General features: G+C 51.2%; 1 protein-coding gene across 1 annotated transcript; it reads left to right on the forward strand.

The window, feature by feature from the left end:
- Window positions 1-5,571: 5,571 nt before the first annotated feature.
- On the forward strand, window positions 5,572-13,188 carry C6H10orf143 (chromosome 6 C10orf143 homolog). Its single transcript, XM_086467158.1, has 4 exons — window positions 5,572-5,646; window positions 9,621-9,752; window positions 9,884-9,949; window positions 13,124-13,188. Exons 1-4 carry the CDS (start codon window positions 5,572-5,574, stop codon window positions 13,151-13,153), a joined length of 303 nt encoding a protein of 100 aa, XP_086323284.1. The 3' UTR covers window positions 13,154-13,188.
- The last annotated feature ends 12,362 nt before the right edge of the window (window positions 13,189-25,550 follow it).

Below are 25,550 nucleotides of genomic sequence, written 5' to 3' on the forward strand. Positions count from 1 at the left end.
GGCAGGTGTCACTCCGGAAAGAAACGTCGTCCTGTCAACTCCCGCTGCGTCCCGTGTTTAAAGCCTCATTCCTTAACGAGGTTCCCAAGCCCTTTCCAGGTTCCTTTGGAAGGTGAAGACGAGGCTTTCTGTTAAAAACGTGTAGGCCCGTGGAGACGCAGGAGAGCTAAACCTCCCTGACACCGGGCTGTATTTCTGGGCTTCCCAGCTGGAATATGTGGCAGCACGCTCCCAGGGAAACCCGGGGCTCCGACGGCTCCAGAGTGAACAGCAGGCAGCGGCCCAAATTCATCTGGCAAGGCTCCCGTGGCGCCCCGCTGATCTCCCGCTCCCCTCGAGCTGCAAAGGGCGGGATTGCAGAGGGGACACCCAGCGAGGGCTGACGAAAAGCCGCAGGCGCGGCAGCCGGGGTCACTGCCCGGTGTCACCCGGGCGCTCCAGCCCAGGGCCCTTCGCACAAGAGCCGCGTCTTGGCTCTACACCACCGCTTTGTGGCGCCCTGCCGAAGCTCGGGAATGCGGGTTCCTGTCAGACACCGGGGTTATTCTGTTTATTTTACAGGAATTCCCTGTAAAACGTTGATGTGTTTTAAGATAATTCTCGTCCCAGCCAGTCCCCGAAGCCACGACTTGATGTGCGGCAGAAAAGTCGCTGGTGCTTAACGCCGTTTTCCTGAGCTCTGCTCAGACAAAGACGTAACAGTAGAGAGACTGTGTAATTCCAGTTGGAGGAAATTAAGGTAGCTGGAAGTTGCTAAGCACTCAGGATACAGATAAGCTATGTTTTGATACAGAAATAGTATTTATTACAGTGCAAAATAACAACCGATACCTTTACAATACGCCTAAGCAACACCTTTTCTTGTTTTACCTGGTTACATCCTTTCGTTATTCTGACATCAGCTATACTTTGGGAATTGGGGCTGTCCCTTGCTACAAAAGACTTCTTATGAGGCACTAATTTGGTGTCTTACTGGTACAAAGTGGTTAAGAATAGCATGTTTTGCTTGGTTCTTGCAAAAAAACAGCTTCTTGGGCGCCTGAACTGGTGAGATTTGCTAGACTGTACAAATGAGGATTGATCCCTGAAAAAAAAACACTGGTTAAAGGAAACAGTCGCATTCAAAGCCAAATTAAAATTTCTGTTCAAACCGATCACTTTTATTGACAAAATTGTTTTTTTGGTGGGTGTTGTTTTTTCCCAAGGGGCCTTGACTCTGACTCCTGATGACGTGATTAATACAGAAGGTTCTCTCCCTCCTTAAAACATCACTGTAAATGGGGCAGAATTGTTTGCTGGGTAGCAAGAGATACCCAAGGGTGACAACCTGCTTCCACTGGAGCAGGGACGAGACCCGGGACACGCGCGCAGCCACACGCTCGCACCATTACTGCTGGTTCCTAGAGGGAGTCTTTATTGCCCGCCTTGATTCTAGGGGGTTCGCAGAGCCTTCAAGACAAAAAACGTGCTTGGCTGTGGTAAGAACATGAGATATGATTATAAAGGATGAAAAATGACAGATTCAGGAGATGGGCATAGAAAACTCATAATAATTAGGGGGCAGGAGCCAGGAAGAGGGTGCTGACAATGGTCAAGATGCGTAAGAGTCCTGGAAAAAACCTTGTGTGATCAGCAAAAATGGGGTTCAGCGTTCTGTTCTGACTTTGGATGCGTGGCACGAGATAAAACGAAAACCACTTTGGTCTGGATGAGTGTATAGGTTTGGGAGGTGAAGGGAATGGGTAGTGTGAGCACTGCAAAACAAAGAGTAAATATGCTGAAACAAGACAGGAATTCACTTTAAGACATGTCAGGTCGTAGTGAAACAGCAGTGGGAAAAGGCTATGACAGGTCACTAGTTTTCTTGATTAAATGTCAGAGAGAGTTGTGTACACAGAATAAAACAAAAGGAGGGGGAATTTAACAGGGAGTCAAATACAGCAAACATGGAAATACTGACATTTTCGTCTAGGAAAAAGGTAAAATTAAGGTCCCAGTTGAAGAGCTGAAGGTATCAGTTAGCTTTGGACCAAGGATGTAGAAAAGAATGGACACGTCTGTAACTGCAGAGTTCCCCAGTCATGAGTCCTTCCCTAACCACGCTCAACAAGGAGGGAACAGGTTGGAAGGTGCGACAGCTTTGGGGCTGCTAAATTGATCTATGGAGGGTGAACCTGAACACAAGAAAACAGGTTTTCTTATGGTGAGGGTGGCCAAACTCTGGAGCAGGCTGCCCAGAGAGGTTACGGAGGCTCCATCCTTGGAGATACTCAAAGCCCCACTGGGCAACCTGCTCTAGGGACCCTGCTTGAGCGGGGGCTTGGACTAGGTCACCTCAAGAGGTCCCTTCAACCCACATGATTCTGTGAAATTATTATTTTAAATTACCTGCAATGATGATCAGCATGGAGAAACACCTAGCAAATGAGCTTAATGGAGGAAAGGAGAAAACATTGGGCAGAGGGAAAGACGAAGGAGAAGACTTGTGAGTCCTCAGTTTCTCGGGATACCAGAATGCCAAATCGAAGAACGGGATTTTAGGGCAGGACAAAGTAATTTCTTTGCCAAAAAAAGGGGCAAACTGCTGCAGGTAAAAGTCAGAAAACTCCTGAGGCGAAGGTCCATGGTTTATCAAGTGCAGATAGAGTTGAGAGTCTGTGGGGGACAAGGAGCCACCCCCGACAACCACAGTAAACCTCCGTTCCGTTGCTGGAGGGGTTTTTCTGGTCAGGTCTCACCTGCAGAAGACCAGGCGCGTCCCGAGTTGAAAGAGTGACACCTCGCACTGGAGGTGCGCTCCTGCGCAGAGCAGCCTGTCTTCTGTTTCTGGCCCCTTCGTTCCCAAGATGCCCTGAAGAGGTTTGCACGTTAGAGATTCTCTGCCTCTGAACTCCTAAACACATCTGGTGGCTGCAGCCTCTGCACCTGCACGCCAGGCCGTGCAGCCTCCGCAGCACGAGCAGCGAACCGCCCCACGAGGTCACCCTTTCCGAGGGGCACGACTGTTCTTTGCAACTCACTGACGTGATCTTTCACGCTCTTTATCACACCCTTTACAACAAGCTTTACAATATCCACGGGCGGGAGAGGACTGATGCTCATCCTGCTCACGCCGGTACCCCTGAACTCCGCCGGCTGCACGTTCAGCTGCGACTTTTCTGACGCAACAGCCGTTGGCAGAGCTTGCACCTGCAGCAAAGCACCCCCTGCCGCCTGCCGACACGCGTAGATGGATGTGTCACAGAACGGATGGGTTTTATAGCCCATCCTCTTGTTCCACACGAGCACATGAAGGGGAAGCCCGTCCACGGGGCGAGCTACGCTGGCAAGACACATAAATAGGCTCTGGGGTGGAATTGGGAGGTGGCTTTGAAATAATTAAATAAATCCGATTTGATGTGAAGGGGTTTGGGTTTGGTTCCAAGTCTGAAATGACTTTCGCTTCAGATGTTCTGCAAACTGGATTACCCCGATTTAGGGTTATTTCTCTATCAGGCATGTCCAATGCTAAATTAGAAAAAAAAAAAAAAAAAAAAGAATCTGTGGATTATTTTTTTTGTGCTATGCCCTCAGGCTCAGAGGATGTGACAGAGCATCGGCTGTAAGTACGACTGCATCCCTGGTGAAGTGTAAGCTCTGGGAGGAAGGGATGCCAGGGACAGCTTGACAACGCATGCTCCCTCCTGCAGACTCGCTCGGCTGAGCAGAGCAGAGCGGACAAGCAGGGGGTGACGCCCTCCCGGCTGTGGGTATCGCCCCGTTCTGGCCTGGCGACACAGCCGAAGTGAGGCGAAGGGCTCCGACTGCCCCTGTGACACCCAGCGCCACGAGCACTGCTGGGTTCTGCTCCGTCACACCTCCTCCCTTGCAGTTCGTTTTCCCCCTTTTGGTAGGAGACAGCGGGTGCAAAGACACCTTTTGCTTCATCACAGAAGGGGGTCACCCTCCGGAAAAGAAGCGTCCGTGGATCCTTTTCAGAACGGACCTAAAACGAGTCTCTGGGTTTCTGTGCAGGGTGCACGGCCAGCGCTCAGGTCCAAGCCGGTGCAAATCATTTTGGTCTTCTGCTTTCGGGTGGGAATTTGCAGATGATCCATGGAAGGTTCTGAATGATTCTCTCTGGAAATTGGAGTGAAACTCAGGTACTTCCCTGTGACTTAATCTGAAATAACGACGCGCAGCTCATCGCCCGTCATCCCAACGGCAGGGGCGACTTGTATGAGGCAGTAACGGAACAACTCACAGCAGCCAGGGCAGGGGGACACCAGCTCAGTGCAAGTCCCTGGGATGGTCAATCATTTACCTGGACGTCTGGACGGAGGTACCTGATTTCAGGTCCCCAAATCTAAAAGTCATAATCGTTATTGTCATTGCTACTCAAGTTCGCACCCACTCCCTACGACAGGAGCTCTGTGGTGCACCGTCACGTGGCGTTTGGATGTTTCTCTTTGAGAAGGACAACTTCTGCACTTAAAAGCAGGAGCCACACCGAGGTGCTCTTGTCAGCTCCACGTTCAGTCCTTACTCCTCGGCACCGTGGGCCGTGTTTGAGGAGCAAACTCCTTACTTACTCCCCGGCTTCCTCATACACATGATGCTGGGCACGCGCCATTTTCTAGCCGTCGTTTCCACGTGGCTTCTGATCCTTCCTGAGACTTTTAGAGGAAGTTTAGTTCTTCGGGAAAGATCTAACACCAAAACAAGCCCAACAACCGCCGCGTCGTCACCAAACCGGCTGCACCGTTACTGCCGTTCGGGAAGAAAGGTCACCGCCACACCGGAGAGGCCCAAGCAGCGAGATGGCGGGTCTCCTGCCGCTCGCTGGCGGCGGCACCCGGGCCGAGCGAGCCCCGGCGCTCCTCTCTCGAAGCACCTTGGCGGTTTCGGCCCATCTGCCGCCTCAGCTCTGGTTCCGGCCCCCACACGAGCGCGGCCTCGGCCTTTACTTTCCCGCCGGTTTTGTCCTCCGGCGCTTTGGCACCCCCGCGGCCGGCGGGCACAGGGATCAGACCGGGAATGAGGCGGAATTAGAAACACAACGATTTCGGATCATATTTTCTTTCCTTTTTTGTGTCAATCCGAAGGGACGAACCCCGAAGGGACGAACCCCGCAGGGCCTGGGGGCGGGCGCGGCCCGGCTCCCCCACGACCCCTCCCAGGAACGCTCCGCGTTACGACACGCCCCACCGCAACAACCGGCCGTGACGACACACACACCGCCACACCGTCGCTCCACGTCATGTCAGCGCGTCCCTCCCCTCCCGTAGGAGCGAAGGTGACGTCAAGGCGCGCGGCGGCTGACGGCGCAAAGCGCGGGCCCTCGCTCGGCGCGACCCCCTCCCGCCCCGTCGCCGCTGGCACAACAACGGCGGAGCAGCTGCGTCAGGCTGGCGCGGGCCCCTTCCCCCGCCCCCCCCGCCGCCGCCTGTAAGGCCCCGTCTCACGCAAGGTGCGGGTGAGGGGCCGGGCCGCCCGTTCCGCGCTCCCCCCCCGCTGCCCCGGTCCCGGCCCCGCCCCGAGCAGCGGCGGAGCTCCGCGGGGAGCGGAGGGGCCGGGCAGGGCCGGGCCGCCATGGCCGCGCTGCCGACGCGGGGGCGGCGGGGGGCGCTGGGCGCGCACGAGCCGCAGCCGGGGGAGCCGCAGCGCGTGAGTTCCGCGGCGGCGGGAACCGGCGGCTCGGCCTTCCGCGCGGCGCCGTCGGGGCGGGGGGAGCGGCCTCTCCGGCCCGGCCCGGCCCGACCCGGCCCGGCCTGGCCTGGCCGCGGCGGCTCCCGGCGCGCAGCCTGCGCGGCCTTACCGGCTCGGCAGGCCCCGTGGAGGCCGCGGGCCCTGGCGGGGGGGGAGGCGGCGCGGCGGCGGTTGGCGCCGGGGGGGGGGGGCCCGTTGGCAGCTCGGCGGCCGGTGCCCCCTGGCGGCGCCGCGGCGGCAGCGCCGGGCGGGAGCGGGGGCGGTGGGAGGTGGCGGTGGCCCTTGGCCTCCCTCAGCCCGTCGTTAACGCGGGTGGCGCCGCCGTCGGCGGGGGGGGGGACGGGTCCCGCGGTTGGGTGGCCATCGGGCTTTTGGTCCGCCTGGGGCCGGGGAGGGTCGCCTCCAGCGCCTGGTGAGCAGCTTTCGTCCGAAAGAAGCGCCTTCGCAAAAGTGAACAGGGGTTCCGAGAGAAGCTGATCCTGGCGGTCGCGCTCTCCCGCGCTGTTCCTTGGTGATGTGTGACAGGAGCAGAAACTTGAGTGGTTTGAGGGGCTGACCCCAGAGAAACCCGATTTGCAGCGTCTGTTCAGCGAACTTTGTGATTGTGACTGACAAGGTTACGTAGGGAAGGAGGTATTTCTCTTTTTCCTGCCTTTGAGAGGCAGATAAGAGCGTTCTTGTGGTTCGTGAGTTGCAGTCTGTCCACTGACGAAGGCACTAATGAGCCGGCTGTCTGGAGACCAGCTGAAATTCTTCTGAAACTTCTGTGACAGAGCAACCCAGAGTTGCTGGTACCACCTTTATAGAAAGCAGAAAACGTGAGTCAAGCTCTGCAAGGTGGGTTTACAAGAGAGCTTTTGTTGTCACCGTTCAGAACGTTTTCTGTGTAGAGTAGCCTGGACACGACGTTGGAGGTTGGGTTTTCCTGTAGCGGCAGTCGTTGCGGTCCAGCTGACAGCTGAGGCGCCACGGCTTGGTGCGGTCAAGTGAGCAGCTGAGGTGCTGCAGGAGTGAAACACCTACTGCGCTTAACCTGCCTGCGTGTGGAGGTCACTCAGCTCGTCAAATTGTCCTCTCTTCTCGTACCAGCTCGCTCTGGGGCAGGGATTTCTTCGCTAAATCATTGACAAGTGTTTTCTGTTCTGGATTTCAGCGAACAGCACGAGCCCGGGTGGCACCGCAGACAAGGGGAGGCGAGCTGCGGACTCAGCTCTGCTGGCTGAAGCCAGCAGGGCCAGGCTGATCCCCGGGTTTGGGGAGACAGCTATTCTGGAGCCTTCATCATCCTCTTAGGTGATGCTGCTGTCGTGCAGTGCCCTGTGCTAGTGGCTGTTGTAACTGGGGAACATCCCCTACGGTGTTTTCAGCTCTCCCCCAGCTCCTGCTCTATGTATAATATACATACGTACAATTGCCTTTTGTACCTTGGGGTAGTTCTTTGCACATCTTTCAGAAACTTGCTTTGGGATGGAGCTCGTTGGTGTTGTACTGGTGTTAAGGCATTTGGATTTAGAGGCTGGTAGAGAATAACAGATTTTCGAGGGCAGAGCTGTTCACGTGGCGTCTTCTGGCTTGGACTGCACGGCGAGCAGGGTCTCCCAGACCTGCGGGGACCTCACGTTCCTTCTGCTTTCCCAAACGGAGCCACCTGCGCCTCTGGCAGTAGGGAGCTGGGCCCTAATAGCGGGGACCAGCTCCACGTGGCCAGCGTTGTCCGTCCCGTGAAGGCGTCCCCCGGAGCCAAGCTGAGTAACGCTGGGCTGGGTGGGGACCTGCTTTACACCTGCAGGACGGCTCTTTGTGGGACACAAAGCAGAAGCTGGCCCCGCTTTTAGAAACGGGGTGAGCAAAGGAGAAATGACATGTGATGAACGTATTCAATGTATAGGAGAGCTTTCAAATCTTACAGCTAAATTTAAAAGAAAAAAAGCAAGCGGTAGGCTTTCTTAAAAACATTTTCTGTGGCATTTAGGTTAGTTATTTGGATGTAGCTGGGTTTTGCACCAGTTCAGTCACACTGTTTATGAAAGCAGCGTCTGTGAGGCCTTTATCCTTTCAGCGTCAGTGAAAATGCCTGTGTTTTTCCAGGGCTTTCCAGCTGGAAAAGCAAGATACAGAATGCCTCCTCTGCCTGCTGTGGGACAGTATGTGATGTGTCTGAAACTGCCTTTCCAAGCTGGATGTGGCGTGAGCGTTCCCTGGCAAAAGCAGGCATTTTGATGAAACCCTTGCTTGCCTTTTGAATAGCAACCTCCTTGATCCTTCTTCGTCACGGGCTCTTTGGATCCTGCCCTGTGCGCCAGCAGGATTGCTGTATTGATTGTTTCTTTCCTAAGAGAGGGAATTTCAGAAGTCTCCCCTGAAGCCAGCCCTGGCTAGAAACTTCCACGAATTGTCTTGGCGTTGGCATGCCAAGCTTGTCAGCCGTCTGCTCGGTGTGCTGAATTCCCGTCACTGATGCCAAGTATCTTAATCCCCGCCCCCCTCAAAATACCTTGAATTTATTTTTAATAAGCCAAATTTCTTCTGATGTGTGGCAGTAAGTCAGTTTTCCCCTTTTCTCCTTCATCTTGCGCCTCGTGCTAGGTACACTGCTGTACCAACCACTCTGCTGTACCTTTTAATAAAGGACGAGTTCTTCAGCAACAAAGAGAAGAGAATGTTTTCCCAGCGGAAGGCAGTCAATCTTTAGAGGACCTTCTCAGACTTTTTGTTGTTATATTATTCATTATATTATTCACTTTCTTAACACAATACATATTTCACTTTTTGATTTACTCCCCCTCCAAATATCCTGCATTCCTTGACAGTGTTCTCGTTTCAACTGTTTTCCACTGAGGTTCCTGTTGTATTGATCCATTTTTATTTTTGCATAACATATTCAAATTTTAAATCTAGTTTCCGTGCTTCAGTAGTCTGTTAGTTCTGTGGCAACACATCTTCTGCCTGTGAAATCAGGGGCTTGTGAAAGAGAGGGAGTATTGTTACTCCTTAAACAAAGTTTGTTCAGAAAGGCATCAGAAAAGAATTCAAAAGCACGGGTATCTCTTCAGAATTCAGAGTCAGACCCTGAAACGTCTGTGTCCGTTTTGAAATTCCTGGTTATTCTGTTAATTTGCTGTTAGGATTTCCAGGAGCCCCTGGGATTTGGGCAGCCCTCCTGCCGCGCGGGCTGGCGGCCACAGGCCAAGGATACTCCTCTTCGAGTTCCCGCTCAGTGCCCTCCGCAGCCTTGCGCCTTCGCCTCGCCAGCTCCTCACCCGGCTCTCGCAGAGCCGTCAGGCGGCGTTTCGGGGGACTGCTGGCCCTGTGTGGGGTCGCCGAGCGCGGGGAGGAGGACGTCCCTGCTTAGGCCAGCCCTTTCTGCGAGGTGCATGCCCTCCGTCCGCAGGACATCCCGATGTCCTTCAGCGCTAGGTGACAGCTTAGCTTAGAGCGTGAAGTTAAGTGGTTACAAGGCTGTGGAAAGGTGACAGCACTCAGGGAAGGGTACAAAAGTCATTATAAACTCTGTCTTCGTAGCTGTCTGCCTTGGCTTCAGGGTTTTCCTTCCGTTTCCTCGATGTAATTAGTCCTTTCACACAGCTTCCCCTGATCCGCTCCTTTGGTAAACGCCCCCCTAAATCACACCCCACGGTGGGTGAGGCATGCTCTTGTCCCAGGGGCGTTTTCCCCCCGGTTTATGGAACTGAGGCGCGGAGACGTTTCGGGGGAGCTGCAGAGTTCCCTGCCCGCCCAGCGCGAGGTGCAGCGTTCGACACGGCGGTTTGGCCTCCTGGCCTGGTGTCCGGGAGCCTGCGCTTTACTGACGTCCTGTTCTGCCGAATGAACGCGGGATCCTGTCGGTCATGAGCAATAAAATCCTGAAAACTTGCATTCAGTGGCCTGTGCCTTGGGCAGACGTGTAAATATATTGCTTTGGGTCCTTCCAGAAGCGAGCGTGCAAGCCCGTGGAAGCCATTCCGAACGAGGCCGGTGCTCGCCTCATCGAGTGTGCCATGGAGCTGGATTCTAAACAGAAACCCTCCACTGACTGGGCTGCAAAGCCAAAGCAGAGCTTAATGGTACGTTTGTGCTGTCAACAACATCTGTTTTTTAGGAGAACACATTTAAAATATGTTTTATAATAAAATTGCAAATAGTTGCCCGCTTGGGGTTGTTTTTTGATGGCGTTGTATATGGTTTTGTTCTGTAGGTTTTTGAAAACCACGGAGGCAGAGGTACTGCCCAGCCTTGCCCAAGATGTATTGCTGGGGAATCTGTAAGTATATGAACCTTCTTTCTGTGACATAAAAGATAGACTGGATCTTAAGTATTAGATCCATAAACCATAAAGTTAATAAAACCCGTAATTACATTTCTCGGAACTAAAGCATGTAAATAAAAGCAGGCAGATTGATTTAGCGCTTCCGAGGTGCGCCAGCAGAGCACAAACTAATACGTTTCCAGCAGCAGTTGGAAAATATGGAGACAGCAAGCACATTTTTCAAATTCGCTCTAAAAAGCGAGAGTTTAGGAAGTAACTGAAGCAAACACAAACCTACGACTTCCTCTGCCCCGTTTTTGTATCGTCCTTGATTTACTGGGTCAGAATGAGATATTCAGGAATCCCATTCTGTCTCCTGGTTTTTCCTCTGATGGGATGCTTCCTTTCCAACGAGTAGGCATAGCCCGAAGATAGGCAGACCTGCCAGAGGTAGTTTTAAACGGGCTGGCTAAAGAACCAGGAGCGGGGCAGGGGGATGCCGTGCCTTTCCTCAGCAGGGCTGAACGTTGGCGGCAAAATCTTTGATCTGATGGAGGGAATGGCAGAGGGAACGCTGTGGGACTGAGGTGGCTGGCGTAGGTCAGGAGCTGCGACTGAAAAGACATTTGCTGTGTTCATTTATTTCTGCTCATCTTTAAAAATGAAATAGAAACCGGATCCAGGGCTGACTCTAGGGATATAGAAACCGGTGTGACCACGTCTGTGGATTACCAAGTGTGAACTCCCCAGGTGTGTTACCGTCTTTGCGGGCACGGAGAACACCTCGGGGATTAAAACCCAAACAAGAAAAGAACATCCTGGGGTTAAAACCCGAATTGGCACAGTAGGAAGTCAGTTTTGTTGTATTCCAGAAATGCAGTGACAGCATTAGCGTTTGTAAAATTCTTCTGTATCAGTGACCCCTTAATGTTGGAAAATGATGGCCGAGTGCAAATACCGTCATCCCAAATAACGCCGTTTCTGTTTCAAGTCGGGTTAGCCTGACGTGATTTTTTCTTATGGCCTAGTAATGAGCTTGAGATAAAAGCCGGGTGACTTGAGGAGGTAACGTTCACCTCTCCCACAAACACTCTGCGGTGCAGTTTGGTTATGACGGGTGACTGTTCTACTCGCTTTTAAACGCTTTTTGGCTACAGCTGTAAGAACCAGGGAAAACAGCTTGCTAACTTTACTGGAATCTCAAAACTGAAGCATTTTTCTACTTGACTGTCCTGTGCTTTCAATATGGAAACTCAGGGTAGTGCTATAAAAATCTGGAGCCCTTGCAGAGCTACTCGCTAGCCTCCTTGCTAAATTAGCCTCATTGTCAAGTGCAAATGGAAAACGCTTTGCTCAAAGCAGGGTGATTCTGAATATGCCTGGGTTTAAATATGATTCTGATTTCCGTGATGTGCCCTGTAGTGGGGGAAAACGCTTCCCTGTGTGTGTTGCAGAATGTCAAATATAAATTAGAGTTTAAGGAGTAACTTGCAGTGTTTGGTAATGGACCAGTGAAGTTGGCGAGTATATCCAGTTCTCCGTTACTCAAGTCATGGGGTTGGAACAAGGTGGATGAAAGAAAAACGTGGTGCCTGTTTCTGCACAGGTAGCGTGCTCTTGCAGAGAGGGAGGACTCTCCTGCTCCCAGTTCCCGTTAGGGGAGTTTGCAAGCTTGGAGGTAACGCCACACGGAGGCAGGACGAGGGCAGCCAGAGTTGTGTGGTGGTGCAGCTGAATTCGCGTCGTGTTGAGCTGACGTAGCCGCCCTGGTAGAAGAAAGGGGCTGGTTCCCAGCGTGGTTCGTCTGTAACCCCTCTGCCTGGGGACGATGAACTGCTCGTGTCGATCTCTAATGGTCTTCTCTTCGCATGATCAGTTATTTGTGGCCAGTAACATAACAGCTACTACAGTTATAGTTCAGTACATTGGGCAGGAATTATATTAGTAGATGATCTTCATTCTTAAAATAATACACAGCTTATGCTCAGAGTGTAATGTCTAGTGAGCAGGTAAGAGCTCGGGTAACTTCACAGTTAAAATTTCACTTCAGGAAAATCAGAGGCTGTCACAGTGATCAGCAAGCGTCTGGAAGTCCTGCAGAACAGCTGAAGTGAGCAGAAGGGAGGAGCCTGCAGATAGCGAGATAACGATGTTGTGATTGTTTCCGTAATCAATAACAATGGTAAAATCCTATAAGAAGCTCGATTCTGCTGGTGGCAGGGAAATGCGAGTAAAGGAAAACATCCTGACTGGAACAAGTCCAGCACAAAGCACGTGGGCTGAGGCAGTTTTGCAGCGCTGTGGGTAGCCTTACTGGGATTGCATCACGAAATCCTGATGCTTGGGGAGCTGAGCAGTGCTGCGAGGAGCTTGGCTAGCGTCAGCTTTCCTGAACACACTGAATTCTGTGTCACTACTGGGAGTGCTGGGAACACGTATCGCTATCAGGTTTGCTCTTTTAGACCTCTTTTTCTGCGTTTAGTGACTACCACATGTTTCAGAAGGAATAATAGACGTGTATTAAACCGCAATTTGAGAGAAGAGTACTATTTAGTTGCACTTTTTGTGAGCTTTCTTTGGAAGAATGTGTTGTCGGCTATTTAGGTAGAGGCTTAGAAGAAGAGGAAGAAGTGGTGTTAGCTAGAAGGAAACTAGGGAGGATTTTGGGGTGGGAGGAACGCCACCATCATTCTTGAGATTTTCCTGTGTTACAGGATGACTAGAGGTGGGGCTTTTTTTGTTCTAAAAGTATTGCTGTGGATACATTCTTTAAACAAACACGATGTGATATAAACAAATGCAGACCTGAGTTTAAAATAAAAGTTGCCAACCAGACAGTAAATTTCTGTTCTGTCCTCAAAATCTTTAGACCTTTAACACTAGAATAGAACAAGCCACACTGGTATGATGCTAAAATCGTCTGTGTTCTCTGTGGGTGTGTTTTAACTTCATGTGCAAAGCGAGTATCGTCACTCAGTCATGCTCCTTATCCAGATCACACAGAACAGCCCCTTTGCCGTCCGGGCTTTTCGGTTGTCCACTAGTCCTTCAGGAAAAAAGGGAACATTTGTGATGAGGATACTGGAACTGCCAGTTTCTCTTTAAATGAAGTTTGAAAACGTACACCGAGGAAGAGACTTCAGGTTTTGATGAAGTAACTTTTAGTGACGTGGAATTGTGTCGTTTCAGGGACACTTCAATCACATCCTGGGCTTCTAGGAACGGAGAGACGGCAGATGACCCACGGCGTTTCTGTTTCGGCTCTGAGGACGCTCCTGGGAAGGCTGTCCAGCGGGATCTGCACGGTCACCGCGGCGGGGAGGCGTGGGCGGTGCTGAGCGGGTAGCAGCTTGCTGTCTGGGTTACTCTTTCAGTGTGCCATTATGGACATCGTTGGTTTCACACTTGAAAAAATGCTTCTGCTTTCAAGGTAGCTCAGTATGTGGTCACAAAAAAACAAAACAAAAAGGTGGATTTAATGTTTTAGACTAGTTTTAAGTCAATCTGGCCTTTGGTCTAGTCTTCACCCGGGACTGGGCCAAAGGATGTGATGATTTTCCTGTCTCCCTTGGGCACTTTCTCTAATACTCTTGGGAAGTGGTCCTTGCATTTACATGGGTACAGGGCCTGCAGTTGTAGCTCAGCCCTGCATAGACAGAAATGGGAGGAGAGATGTCTCTTCATTTTTAGGTGGCTATTCGGCTTTGCAGCTGTGAAGGGCGGTAAAAATCCGATTGAGACTTCGGTTTAACTCCAAAATATGCATCCACTTCAGGTAGCTTACGTGCTGTACCTCTGGTTTGCGTATGACAAGCAGAGCTTGTGAATGTGGCGGGTAAGCATCCAACAGAAAAAGGAGTGTTATTTGAACAACCCTCTGTAAAGCAAAGTGAATAGCAATTCAGCTCTGTGGAGTCCTGACGCTCCCTGACTTGGTCTTTCCAGTTACTGTGATAGAACAAATCTGTTTAAAAGGTCTTGAACTTGTCATCCAACGTGATTTTATTGGCTCGTCACAAATAATTTCACGCACATTTTGCCGATATGTAGGACTATGTAATTTTGAAATGTGTTCAGATTTATAGACTCCGAGGTAGCTGAGTTTGGGTGTGACGCTTCAGTGGCCGCCCTGGTTTGGGCAGGAGGGTCTGGAAAGCTCGGAACTGAAGGACACTGTGTTAACCCTCTGCCCTGGAGGAGAATTGCTGCGACCTGCCGAAGTTCACGATGAAAGCAAGTTCTGTGCCCTGCTGCCCCTCAGCTTTGGGGCAGAGTTCGACCCAAAACAGATACGGCGGGCACCACAGCACCTGGCCTTTCCTGTTCTAAGAGCAGCCAGTAGCCAGTTTAAATTAAACTGGGAGCTCCAAAGTTGCAAAGATCTAGTGACAGGCTTCTAAAGGTTGGTTTCCCAGTGGGGTTTATCGGAGTGCAAAATCCTTAGGCAAAGTTTTTTCCAAGTCCTAGAATGCTTGGCGTATTGCGTGTGGAGTTGCAGCTAGCGCCGAGTTGGCTGTTATTAAGGAAATATTCTTCCTAAATGTATGAATATCCTATAAATACTGAATTCAATTAAGTAATAGATGAGGAAGTAGACCTGCACTAAACTGGCATACAGGCCATTTGGTTAGGAAAGAATAAGTTTCCTTCAAGCCCGTATAAATTTTAATTACATTGAAAATAAATATTTTCAAATATTGAAAGTAAATATTTCAAAGCAAAATTTTTTAAGCCACTTCAGAATTTTCTTCTATCGCAAGAACAGCACCATCTGTTAAAAGATCGAATCTCCAAGAAACACAGCGGTTCTAAAAATTGTCGTGTCCCCGGTACCTCGGAGATCTGAAACTCCTCTTGAATCCTCCCGCGCCCAGTAGAGGTTGATGCAAGCGGTGCTGTCTGTCCAAGCTAGAACGGAACGTGCCCTGCCTTGCCATGGCAGTGTGATGGGCAAATTCCTGCATGCTGGTATCAGAGGCTATCAACTAGTGCAGAACAACAATGCAAAATGGTTTCTAAAGACCAACATTACGTCTTTGTTACCCAGATAACTAGATCATATTCTGTGGGCAGTTCGTCCTTACGTTAGAACAGTGTATGGTCAGACTTGAGGGTCCAAAGAGAAGGGTGTGAACAGTAGACTTGGACTCCACGATGGAAGAGTTTTCTGCTAGAATACATTAGAGGAAAGAAGTACGCTGTCACGCGTAAAACATGGGGGATGTGTCTGTGGATTATGAAACCAAAAGGGTGCTTCTCATTTAAATAACTCAAATTTTGCCATGTCAAGAATTCACAGATACCTGTGAATGTGTCTCTTCCCCTTTGCTTTAAGCGTCACTGTGTTTTCATCTGGTGTGGAACGTGGTAAAACTGAGAACCAGCTGGTTTTCCTTACAGCCCTCGTAGGTTTTGTGCCACGTTCTTTTAATTCCTCTCCTTTTAGAGTAACCGTTACTTGTTTGTTGTAGAAGCTGATCGTACATAAATCACAGGACTGGTCATAGTTCATGGCTGCCTTTCAGGGGCTGATGAAGTCGTACTAGTGTTTGATTTTAATGTAGTTTTTTCATATCAGTCTTCCCACCGTTGCTGTAGGCTCTGCAGGTGTTCGATCCCACTACCCACCCTGGCTCTCAAGGCTGTCCTTGGAGATCAGTGCATCCGTGCGGGCGGACAAAACAGGAGAACTTTGTCCTATTTTCGACTCTGTTACCCGCAGTGTGAGCACGGGCTGTTGTGCTTTGCCCCGTCACAGATGCGATGCTGCAGGTTACGTCAGGGCTGTTGAGCCTCTTGGGCCTCTGCATGCCGTGCTGTAGAGCCTGAACCTGAGTGAAAGGGTCACGAGTAGGGCTCTGGCTGGCTGGGTTTAACTGTAGCCTTTTGCATTCTCCAGGAGCACAATACAGGATAGGTCAGATCAATCCTATAATGATATTTTAATCTCAAAAGTCCCTCTGGGCCCTACCAATTTCATCTGGTTTGAGCATGAACTCCAAAAAGGGGTGCAGAAACAGATTGGCTAGGGAGAGCTAACGCCCCTCGTTGTCAGCCGATCCCAGTTAGCACTTTTGTGTGCTTACACTGTTGTCAGTAAAACACATTAGAACAGGAAAGGAATGAAAACCACCTGCCAGTTACCGTCTCTGCTGCATCCTAACACAGTTTGTAAAGAAAGAGCGAGCATCAAGGAAAATATTTTGATGCAGAAATGCGATGCCTTTCGTCCTTAGGAAAGGCTTCTCTGAAAACCCGTCCCTATCTTTCTGTTTTTTCAGAGTTCGTGCTTTCATTGTTGCGTCCCTCACATTTCAGTGCCCAGGGCGATCCTCCCAACTGCAAAAGCAGCAGGCTGGGTCAGTTGGGAACACCTAGTTGGGTGTCCTGGGTGCCCAAACACAGAGTCCAACAAACAGGACACGTATTGAATGGAAAGGCTGTTCACACGTACAAACCCGGTCTTTGGTATCGGGTTTTGTGGTGGGCATCCTTTCTTGCTGCATAGCTAAGCCCAGAATGTCAAATATCACAGAAATTACGAGAATGTCAAGATTCCAAGAGTATTTTTTTTCTTTGCTATTGTTTGTTGATACAAAAAGTGTATTGGCTATCAGGAGAAGGTTAAACTTTGCTCTTTTTATCGAGCGTTGGTGTCTTCACTGTTTAAGTAGTTCCTGTATGGCTCGACTGCCAGTGTGGTGTGTACCCGTTAATTTGCACTGTGTGAGGATGCTCTTCCTAGTACTTGTCAAAAATAGCCGCTCCCTCCTTTCTGTTTTTCTTGAGTTGGCTTAACGTAGATATTCCAGCAGAGAAACCCGGGGAGCTGGAGCTGAAGGCAGGAGGCAGAGGGCTAACCGCGCCGTGCCTCTTTGTTGGTGTGGCACCTTCTGCCTCCTTGCGGGCGGCCCCGAGCCCCCACCAAAACTGGAAGGGGTTTTTACTTGCCTTTCTGGGCTGGCTGCTGCTGGTCATGGGAGCGTGCTGGGTCACCGTGCGTTCCGGTGCCGTGCGGTGCGCGGGCTCCTCCTGAGGCGTTGCCTGCCCTCTCCAGCTGACCCGAAACTCGCTGAGCTGCTTCGGGGCAGCACCGTTAGCCCGGAGCCTCGCACGAGGGCGAGCGCCCGCGCTGCTGGGGCCGCTTCGCCGTGAGCCTTTCGGCTGCGATGGGGCTCCTTACTCGGTGCTTTCTGGCGGGGCCGGGAGCGCGGTCAGAAGCCAGCCGGCGTGAAAACCGAGGGGAGTTGAATAGTTTAATATATCGAAGGTTTGGAACAGGGGTGGGTTTTGAATCGCCGCGCCGTGCCTGGGATTTGTCTGGGGGGGGGCGTCGGTCAGGATCGTAGAGCGATGGCGGGAGGTGCAGCCGAGTGCCGCGCGGGTTGGCACCCGTGATGAGTATTTCTTTAAAGCAGATTTGTGTCAAATCTGCGGTAGAACCACAAAAATATTTTTGTAAGGCTTTTCTTCACCTTGTGTAACTATGAAGTTTTGGGGGGTTTTGATAAAAATTGTATACTCTTTATATTTCCTGATACTGTGGTTTGTACACAAAGTAACCCGAGTGATGCTTCATTTCTGTGTATCTAGGAAAATCGGCATACGGCCTGGTTTTAGTCCAGGGTAAAATGACACAACCTCATGGTTTTCAACTTTGTATTCTGTAAATCGTTGCTTACAAAAGCAGAAGCATTAAACACCCCTTTGGCCACAGCATGGAACCGGCTGGTTTTGTTATTCCGTGAGTCGCTGGGTTGCGTTCTGCAGGCACCGAGGTACGAGGGCAAATCAAACCTGCTCGGCGTGCGCGGGACATGCAGCTCCGTTGGTGCGGCGCGGCCCACACAGCGTTTCCCCCTCGTGGGCCAGGTGTACGAAGGAGTTGCAGAATCAATATTTCGAAACAAAGTGATTCCTCTACAGGTTTGGTGTGGTAGGGAGTTAAACATTAATATTTTTCAGCTGATCCTCTCTCTCTGTGACTCTCGACTTGGTTTTTCCTCACTTAGCTGGGACACCTGAGGATCAGGTGGAGATGTGGGTGCCTAGATACCTCTGTGGATCTCAGCTGTGGTCTCCTTCCTTCAGTTAGGTTATCGTGCGGTTTTGCAGGAACTCCTTGCCACTTGCTGCGCGTCGCTGTCTCGGCGCACGTGGAGACGTTTCTTCCCAAACCCGCCTGCCCTGGGACCTCCGCTCCTGCCGCCCTTCGGCTTCTCCCTGCCGGAGTCTGAGCCAGGGGCTGCTCCTTTGGACAGCTTCTGCTCCGCGCAGCAGGCTGGGTTTTGTCCAGCCTAAAACCTCCAAACCAGGCGCAGGGTTAAACCACAGCAGTGGGTTTTACTGGAACAGTCCAACCGTGGCCACCCAGGACAGGCTGGAACAGGACCAGATGTCCTCAGAGCAGCGATATTGAAACCACAGGGAGGGAGGATGAAGGAGTAATTTTTAGCTGGTGTTTTTTCTTCTTTTGTCCGCTATTCTTGGACTTACTGAGGGTGGAGTAACTTTGTCTGTAGATCAGCAGGGTTGGGGCTGGTTGGCCCTGTCCGTGCGTTTTGTAGGGAGACAAGCAGGTGAAGCACGAGACGAGAATTAATCCTGGTTTGGTGTCTGAAGCAGCAAGAAGCGTGAGAGCAGATGTGAAAGGGGTGGGATAAATGTAATACTGATGAAAATAATAAGTAGGTTATATAAAATTTTGGTACTAGGTTTAGTTGCTTTAGATTCAGGTACTAACATTTGCTTAACTATTCATTGGATGATAATTACACGCTGACTTGTCGTCTTCACTGCCAAAAAAAGATGGAATACCGAAATTTTGTGTTTAGTATGTGGGGTTTAAAGGCAGTCTGTATATAACTAGCCACGAAGACAAGAAATTTATGCTTTTACCACATATACGTTGAAAATAATACTTTTACAATTGGTGTTTATGTCTAAATTAGCTGGGAAAGCGGTATAGGTGTTAAAACCTCAGCAGCTCTCCCGAGAGCCCAGTGTGTGGTTCCTGAGGGCGTACGGTGATGTCCTGTGTTAGCAGGTTGACAGACACACGTTAATAACACTGGGTTTGCCTTGATTGCTGGCGGTAATTACAGGAGTTACACCTTGACGTTGCCTCACCCAGGACACTTCCCTTCGGGATAACTGCCTGTCCATAGGGATGCACGCATGGCTCCGCGCAGCGCCAAGGGCTGCCATCGCTGGGGGACAGAGGTGCTACCAAAGGGACCGTTACTGAGATCTGAAATCCAGGGAAACGTCCCACAGCGAGGGGCAGCGAGGCTCCTCCATTGCTTTGCCTCCCGAGTTGTTCCATGCTCTTTCACGAGGAAGCGAGAAGAACGTTGGCCACCTTGATTTCTTTCCAAATACACAGGAAAAGAACTAAAAAAAAAATCCCAGGAAGATCAACACAGGCATTCATGGAGCTGAACCTCATCCTCGGTCAACTAACGTGTCCTCCCAGCTCCCAAAAGCCCGCTTGCCGTGCCATGGCGACGTCCGTGCCAGTGGTGACATCCCGACCGGGTCACGGTGTGCTTTGGTCTTCGCTGTAACGCCCCGACCTGTGCTCCCAGTCGGAGTTCTCAAACACCAGCGTTGGGAAACCCCCAGCCCAGCTCGCCCGCTGGTGGGCTGCCCCGCGGGCCGCGGGCCCTGCCAGCGTCGGCCGCGCCTGCTGAAGACGCGGTGGCTCTGCTTTAGCCCCGGCGACGCGTTCCCTGAGCTGCTGGAGGCCGTGGTGTCTGACGCCGTTTGCTGTGCGGAGTCAGGTGGGGGATGTTTGGGTACGGTTATAGCGTTGTTACTGAAACAATATAGAAATCACGGCGTGATATTTGCTTGCAACACGGGGTGTCATTCATGAGTTATACATAAATGGCAGCTTTACATATTTAAAGGGAACATGGACTGCTTCCGATCTGAAGTATGTTTCCCAGGAGATAACACCACCATTTGATCTATTTTTGATTAAAATGTAAAAATTAAAAATTAAATCAAATGGTAGTATAATTCCTTCGGGAAAACATACTTCAGTTATGAAGTATTCCCCACAGTAACCTTGAGAATCTTACAGCTGTATTGTCTCATCTGTAGGTGGTCTTTTTATGTCTCACATAATTAAAATGAATTGCTGTTAGAGAACCCATACTCCTGCATACAGATTTATGAACCTTGAGGCACCTCCATTCGCAGACAAACAGCGGTATCAAAAGCTAACCGTGCAGATACCCTGCACCGAGGCAGGGACTGGGAAGCGAGGTGGTTACTGGCGGGTGTTGCTTCCCTCCGCCGTGAGAGGGTGAAGCAGGAGCGTGCGGCACAGCGGCGCTGCGTTTCCAGCGGGGGACGGCGGCTAAGGAAGGGCAGCGTGCAGGACAGCCGCGCTGTGCTGCGCGGTGGCGAGGAACACGGTAGTTAAAATATTCAGAGAACATCTTCTATCCTAAGGAATGGCTAATACGTCACCAGAAAAAGATTGTGAAATTGGATTTACTGGGAAAAAAAATGTGCTCCACAAAATGTAATGCAACTTGTTTGTAGCAAGCTGCTTTATCAGACTGGCTCAGAATATGGGAATGCGCGTTTGATAAGATTAGAGAATAGCGGGGATCAGAAAAAAATAAGACTCTAGAATTTGCATTCACATTTTCACATGTCTGAAGGACAAAAGTGTCATTTGGTTTTTTGTTTGGTTTTGATTCTCTTGGCCGCATCCATAACAACGCCTTGTGACTGTGTGTTCTGCCCAGGCCGTAAGTAGAACTTCCATAACACGTGTTTCAGTTCAGAAACAATGTATGGAAGTGAAATGCTCAGATTTTAAATAAAGAAAAGGAAAAAAATCTGACAATGAAAATATAAAGTCTAAGAGTTCCACGATGCCTTGTAGAAACATTTTGTAACAAGCAGCAGGAGTGCTCAAATTTCAATGTAATACTGAAAAGAAAATGTCTCTGATCTTTGAATTCCTTTATAGAGGGGAATTTTTAATGTATAATCAAGACTAAAATCCTCCTGTAATTGCACAGCGAGAGGCCTGTGAAGTTTCAGGAGGGCTGCAGATGGAATACAGACCTACGGAAGATTTTCCCTCATCTACAGAGCGAGCGGCGCCAAATCAGCCCGGGGTTTTCCTCCGCCTGTGCCCAGCGGGGACGAGCTCTCCCCCAGCTGAGTTGCCACCTAGCGATGGCCAGTCACGTCCCAGGTAGGCACCACGGTTCGATAGGAAGAGCAATGACCACAAAACCATCTATCTCGGAACAGAGAGCACGCAGCTCGTGTGGTACCTTCGTTCCCTTCCCAGTTGGTCAAGGTTCTGTGCTGGAGAGTCTGTCCAGCTCCTGGGGAGAGCCTGCCCCCTCCAGACTGAAACCCTGCTGTTAACATTTACCTCTTAATTATGTCAAGATAAGCAGCCACACATGGAGTGACCAAAGCTTTGTGCTGTGTGTGATCCCTCTCCTGTTCCTGCACTTCACCGGGGACCCCCTTGCTTCCCCCCGCGCTGCCGCAGCAAAGCAAACCAGTCCCACGTGGCGCCCCCAGCTTCCCCGGGCGGGGGGACACGGGGGGAGAGACCTGGCTGCCGTGTAGCCGCGTCTGCCCCAGCAAGGTGCCGTCCCCACCGCCGCCTCGGTCACGCACGAGGGAAGGAGGAGGACGAGGTCTACGCGCTCTTCCATATTTCCCTCTAAACCAGCCGTGCCCGGAGCCCCCCCCCGCGGGGCAGCAGCCAACAAAACTCTCAGAAAACAAGGGAGCGGATGGGAAGTTTGGGAGCGAGCTCAAAGCAGGGAACGCTGCGGGACTGGCTTTCAGATGGACAGAACGCCGGCTGGGTGAGACAGCAGAACCCTCTCGGCTGAAACGATTAAAAAAAGGTCACCCAAAACGTTAGTAGTCGAGTTCCTCCATGCTGCAAGTTACTCCCCAAGCGCGAGATTCGGATCCACCGAGTTGCTTGGTTAAACGCACGCGGTTATGAACCGGGCCTTGAAGAGCTGCCGGCACCGCCTCGCCCTTTGTCACCGGTGTCCCAGGCCAGGCGTGACCGTGCCCCGGGAAGAACAAGCCGCGAGCTCGGCAGGACGGCAGGACAGCGGCGGCCTCTCTGCGAGGCACAGCGCAGCTGAAATCCTCCATCTGCCCCCCAGCGCGCGCCAAAAGGCGCTTGCAGACGCCCTCCCGAGCATCGGCCTTCGCCCCCGCCACCCTCATCGACACACCCGCAAGGAGAGGAGGCGGGAATCCATTCCCGGGTCCCCGGCGCTCCCTGCGCCCTGGGCTGCCTCCAGCACCCCACTGGATGCTGCTTTGTTCAAGTCTTGAACAAAGGTGGGTTTTATCAATGTAATAAGTTGCCTTTCCATAAAAGTTCTCTGACCTCAACAGCTCTGTCTGGAAAATGCCCGGTAAGTGAAAGATGTTGGGAGTCCACGATTCAGTAGCTTGCACAGGGAAGAGTCTATGAAGCTTTTAGACTGCTAACTTCTGAGCAAAAGCCAAACTTCTGAGCAAAAGGGTTCAGAAGCGCAACTTTAAGAAGGGTTTGTAAGAAGGGAAATAGCTATTTTGGGTTATTTAGTGAAGAGATGCCGTTTTGTTGAAGATCAGGGAATTTGGACTAGTTAGTAAGTACCGTTCAAAGTTTTCTGTCTGCTTCTCATTGCCGGGGTCGCCTCCATCCGATTGCTGATGGTCCTGTTGAAGCCGTTCCAGTTCTGTCAAGAGTCGAGTCACAAAATCCTGCTCGTCATAAACTGACGCTTTCTCAGGCTTTGGGTGCAGCAAATCGCTTTCCCAGATCAGAGGCCGAGAAAGTTACTTTAGAAAAGGGGCTACAAGTCTTTTCGCTCCCGTTTCTTCACAAAAGCGTGGCTGTCGCTGTTGAAGAGCAGGGAGAGGATTCGGTTTTCATGCCGGCCATTAGGAGGAGGAGTTTGGGATTCTCCGCCCAGGGTGTGCTCCTGGAATCGCTCCTGGCCTAAAGACTGGATTGACGTGGGGGGGACCCTCCTGCACCCCCGCTGCCCGCCGAGGGCCCTGCCTGTGCCAGGCACAAGTGTGACGAAAACACGTCCTCAGCGCTGCGGGGGTGGGAAACCCACCGCCCGTGGGAGCGGGCAGCCGGCTTTGAGTAAAACTCCGCGGCGTGAGAGGCGCTCGTTTTGCAAGGAGCCAAACGAGGAGTTCACAGGACAGCGACCCCTCGGGGCGCTGCCGCGAATACGGCCCTAGGGCAGGAAGGAATCGATATTTTCCTTGGATTTATGCTGCAAATAGCGAATGTCTGGTTTTGCCAGCGCTGAGTCTTCAGTAATTCAGGTGCAGCCCATGTTGGAACCTGAAGGGAAAGCCGAACAGCAGAAGCCCTGTGGAATTTCAGAGGAACTAGGTGCAAGCAAAACGATCTGCCTGGAGTTCTCGATGTAATTTGGACTGACTCCAGGGCAGAGCTTAGTCTCACTCTCTCGTAGAACAGCAGCGGCAGGTGAAGCAAGCTCGGCGGCTTTACAGGTTGCGTAGAGCAGATGATTCAACAGCAGGATGAATAAATAATGACAGAAACGGAGATTATAAACTGTACTTCCTTATTTGAAAGGACTCGTCTCCTGATTCGTGATTATAAATGCGTTACAAACTTCAGGTCATTTACAAAATAATAGAACACTTTAAGATTACCCTTAGCTTTATGTAAATGCAATTTTAATATTCTACCTTCCTTAATTATCTAATCTTGGGAGCAAATAAACTACTGACACAATTCTGTAGCTATTTTGCCAGCAGGATCTCCTTTGAAGTCGGTGGCGGTTGCGAGAGGAAGCGGATGACAGGAGCGAGCCTCACCATCGCTTCTAGAAGAAGAGAAACTCAAACAGGAGCTGGAAATCCAGCGCGGAGCCCTTTCTGCGCTGCGAGACACTCATTAGTGCCAAAAAAAAAAAGGGGGCTGGGGCTGGCGTTTTATCGCCACCGCTCAGGTGTTGTGCTCTCGTCCCGGGAGCACAGGAGGGGTTGGCTTCCACCTCTGGCAGCCGCTGCAGGGCTCGGAGGGCCGGGTTCGTACCCGGGGGGTGGGTGCCGGTGGACGTACCTCACCCGATTTCTGGCGGTGGGGTCCAGGGGAGGCTCCGCTCCGCGGGGCAGCGAAGCGCAGGCGAGCGTAACCGGGAGCCGTGCCCCCGCCCGTAGCCCTGCTCGCCTCCCCGTTCCTACGTTAACACAGGCAAATTAGCCCTGGATGTTCTCTACCTTATTTTGAATTTTACCCAGCGATATGCATATAAATGCTTATATTAAAAGGAATTCATTAATAACTCATACTTGGTTCCTTTAGTGCAAAAAGAGCGAAATCAGTACATCAGATGGAAAGAGTAGAGTTCAAAATTACCATCTACAGCCCAATCAGCAGCAGGTCTGCTAATACTCCCCTTAGAGCTCATCAGCTGAGACAACAGATTTCAAAGTATGAATTCTGGCATTGCACAACCCCAGGGCTGTTCATTACATTATACAGTTTCCCGTCTGTTTTATGAAAAGTAGAGATGTATATTACAGTAGTTTGCAGGCTATAATTTTCATTAATAATCTGATCCATGTCTTTAGATTATTTTAGTAATTACTTCACATAAAAAGACTACTGAGTATGATTACAAATATGTCTTTGTTTTGATTGTCAGCTTTTGTGGTGAATACCAGATGTCTGAATTCCTTGACTTTGTTTAACAATATAAATAATGTTCACTGAGGTTTCCAAATGCCTCGCTCTGACCCCAGGAGTATACAACTTAATAATACAACACTCTAATAAACTAATCTGCAAACTGTTCGAAGTTCAGAAATTAAACCTTATTTGCATACAAAAAAATACATCAAAAGAACATTAGGGGCCAAATTCTGTTCTTTTGAAGATCTGCCTGCACGACTTGCAAATCGCTGCCGCTCTCCATGCGGCGGGAAGAGCAGGTGGGCTCTGCCCTTCGCCTCCCGCTGCCGGGGGCTGGGCAGGGCGTCCCCGGAGCCGCCCGTGGCCGGGGCTCCTCGTCATCACCTCTACCGAGGCTTTGGCTTCCCCTTGCTGTGTTTTTACATACCCAGTACAAACCATTTGGCCATTCCTGCTTGGTAAAACACGTGGGAGCGCAGTAGGACAGGAGGACGCTGTAAGGAACAGACCGTGAGCGACCCTACGGCCGGCCAAGGGCTTCTCCACCACCCAGCGGGTTGGCGCTACCGTGCCAGTCAGCCCCCGGTTCGGGGAGCCTAACGGAGCAGAGTGCCCCGGCGGTTCCCTGCCCCGCTCCCCTCCCACTGCAGAGCCCGGAGGTGCCGCGGGGCTGTGGTTCTCCTTGCGACCATCCGCCTGGAGAAGCCGGCGGGTTGATGGGGAGGCAGGTGTGTGCCCAAGCCGATCTCCTCCTGACACCGGGCTGGTGGTACACCACGAGTAACTCATCCTTGCCACCACAGGAAGGAGCTCAAGCACCGCTCGTGGAGCCTCTCGCTCCCTGCTCCCTGCTACCTGGGCTCTCCTGTGCACGTACAGCTCTATTTTCTCAACTCGGTTTTCGTGCTTCTCCCGAGCGCTGCCTCTCTGCGG

This window comes from Leptosomus discolor, chromosome 6, assembly GCF_034619465.1.
Source record: "Leptosomus discolor isolate bLepDis1 chromosome 6, bLepDis1.hap2, whole genome shotgun sequence".
In the NCBI taxonomy this organism is placed as follows: domain Eukaryota; kingdom Metazoa; phylum Chordata; class Aves; order Leptosomiformes; family Leptosomidae; genus Leptosomus; species Leptosomus discolor.

Bases quoted from the DNA above. Each gene is read 5' to 3' on its own strand.
- C6H10orf143 (XM_086467158.1), top strand. From the start codon at position 5,572: ATGGCCGCGCTGCCGACGCGGGGGCGGCGGGGGGCGCTGGGCGCGCAC. The intron at 9,753-9,883 runs GTACGTTTGTGC...TTTGTTCTGTAG, and splicing joins AGCCAAAGCAGAGCTTAATG to GTTTTTGAAAACCACGGAGG. The intron at 9,950-13,123 runs GTAAGTATATGA...GTGTCGTTTCAG, and splicing joins GATGTATTGCTGGGGAATCT to GGACACTTCAATCACATCCT.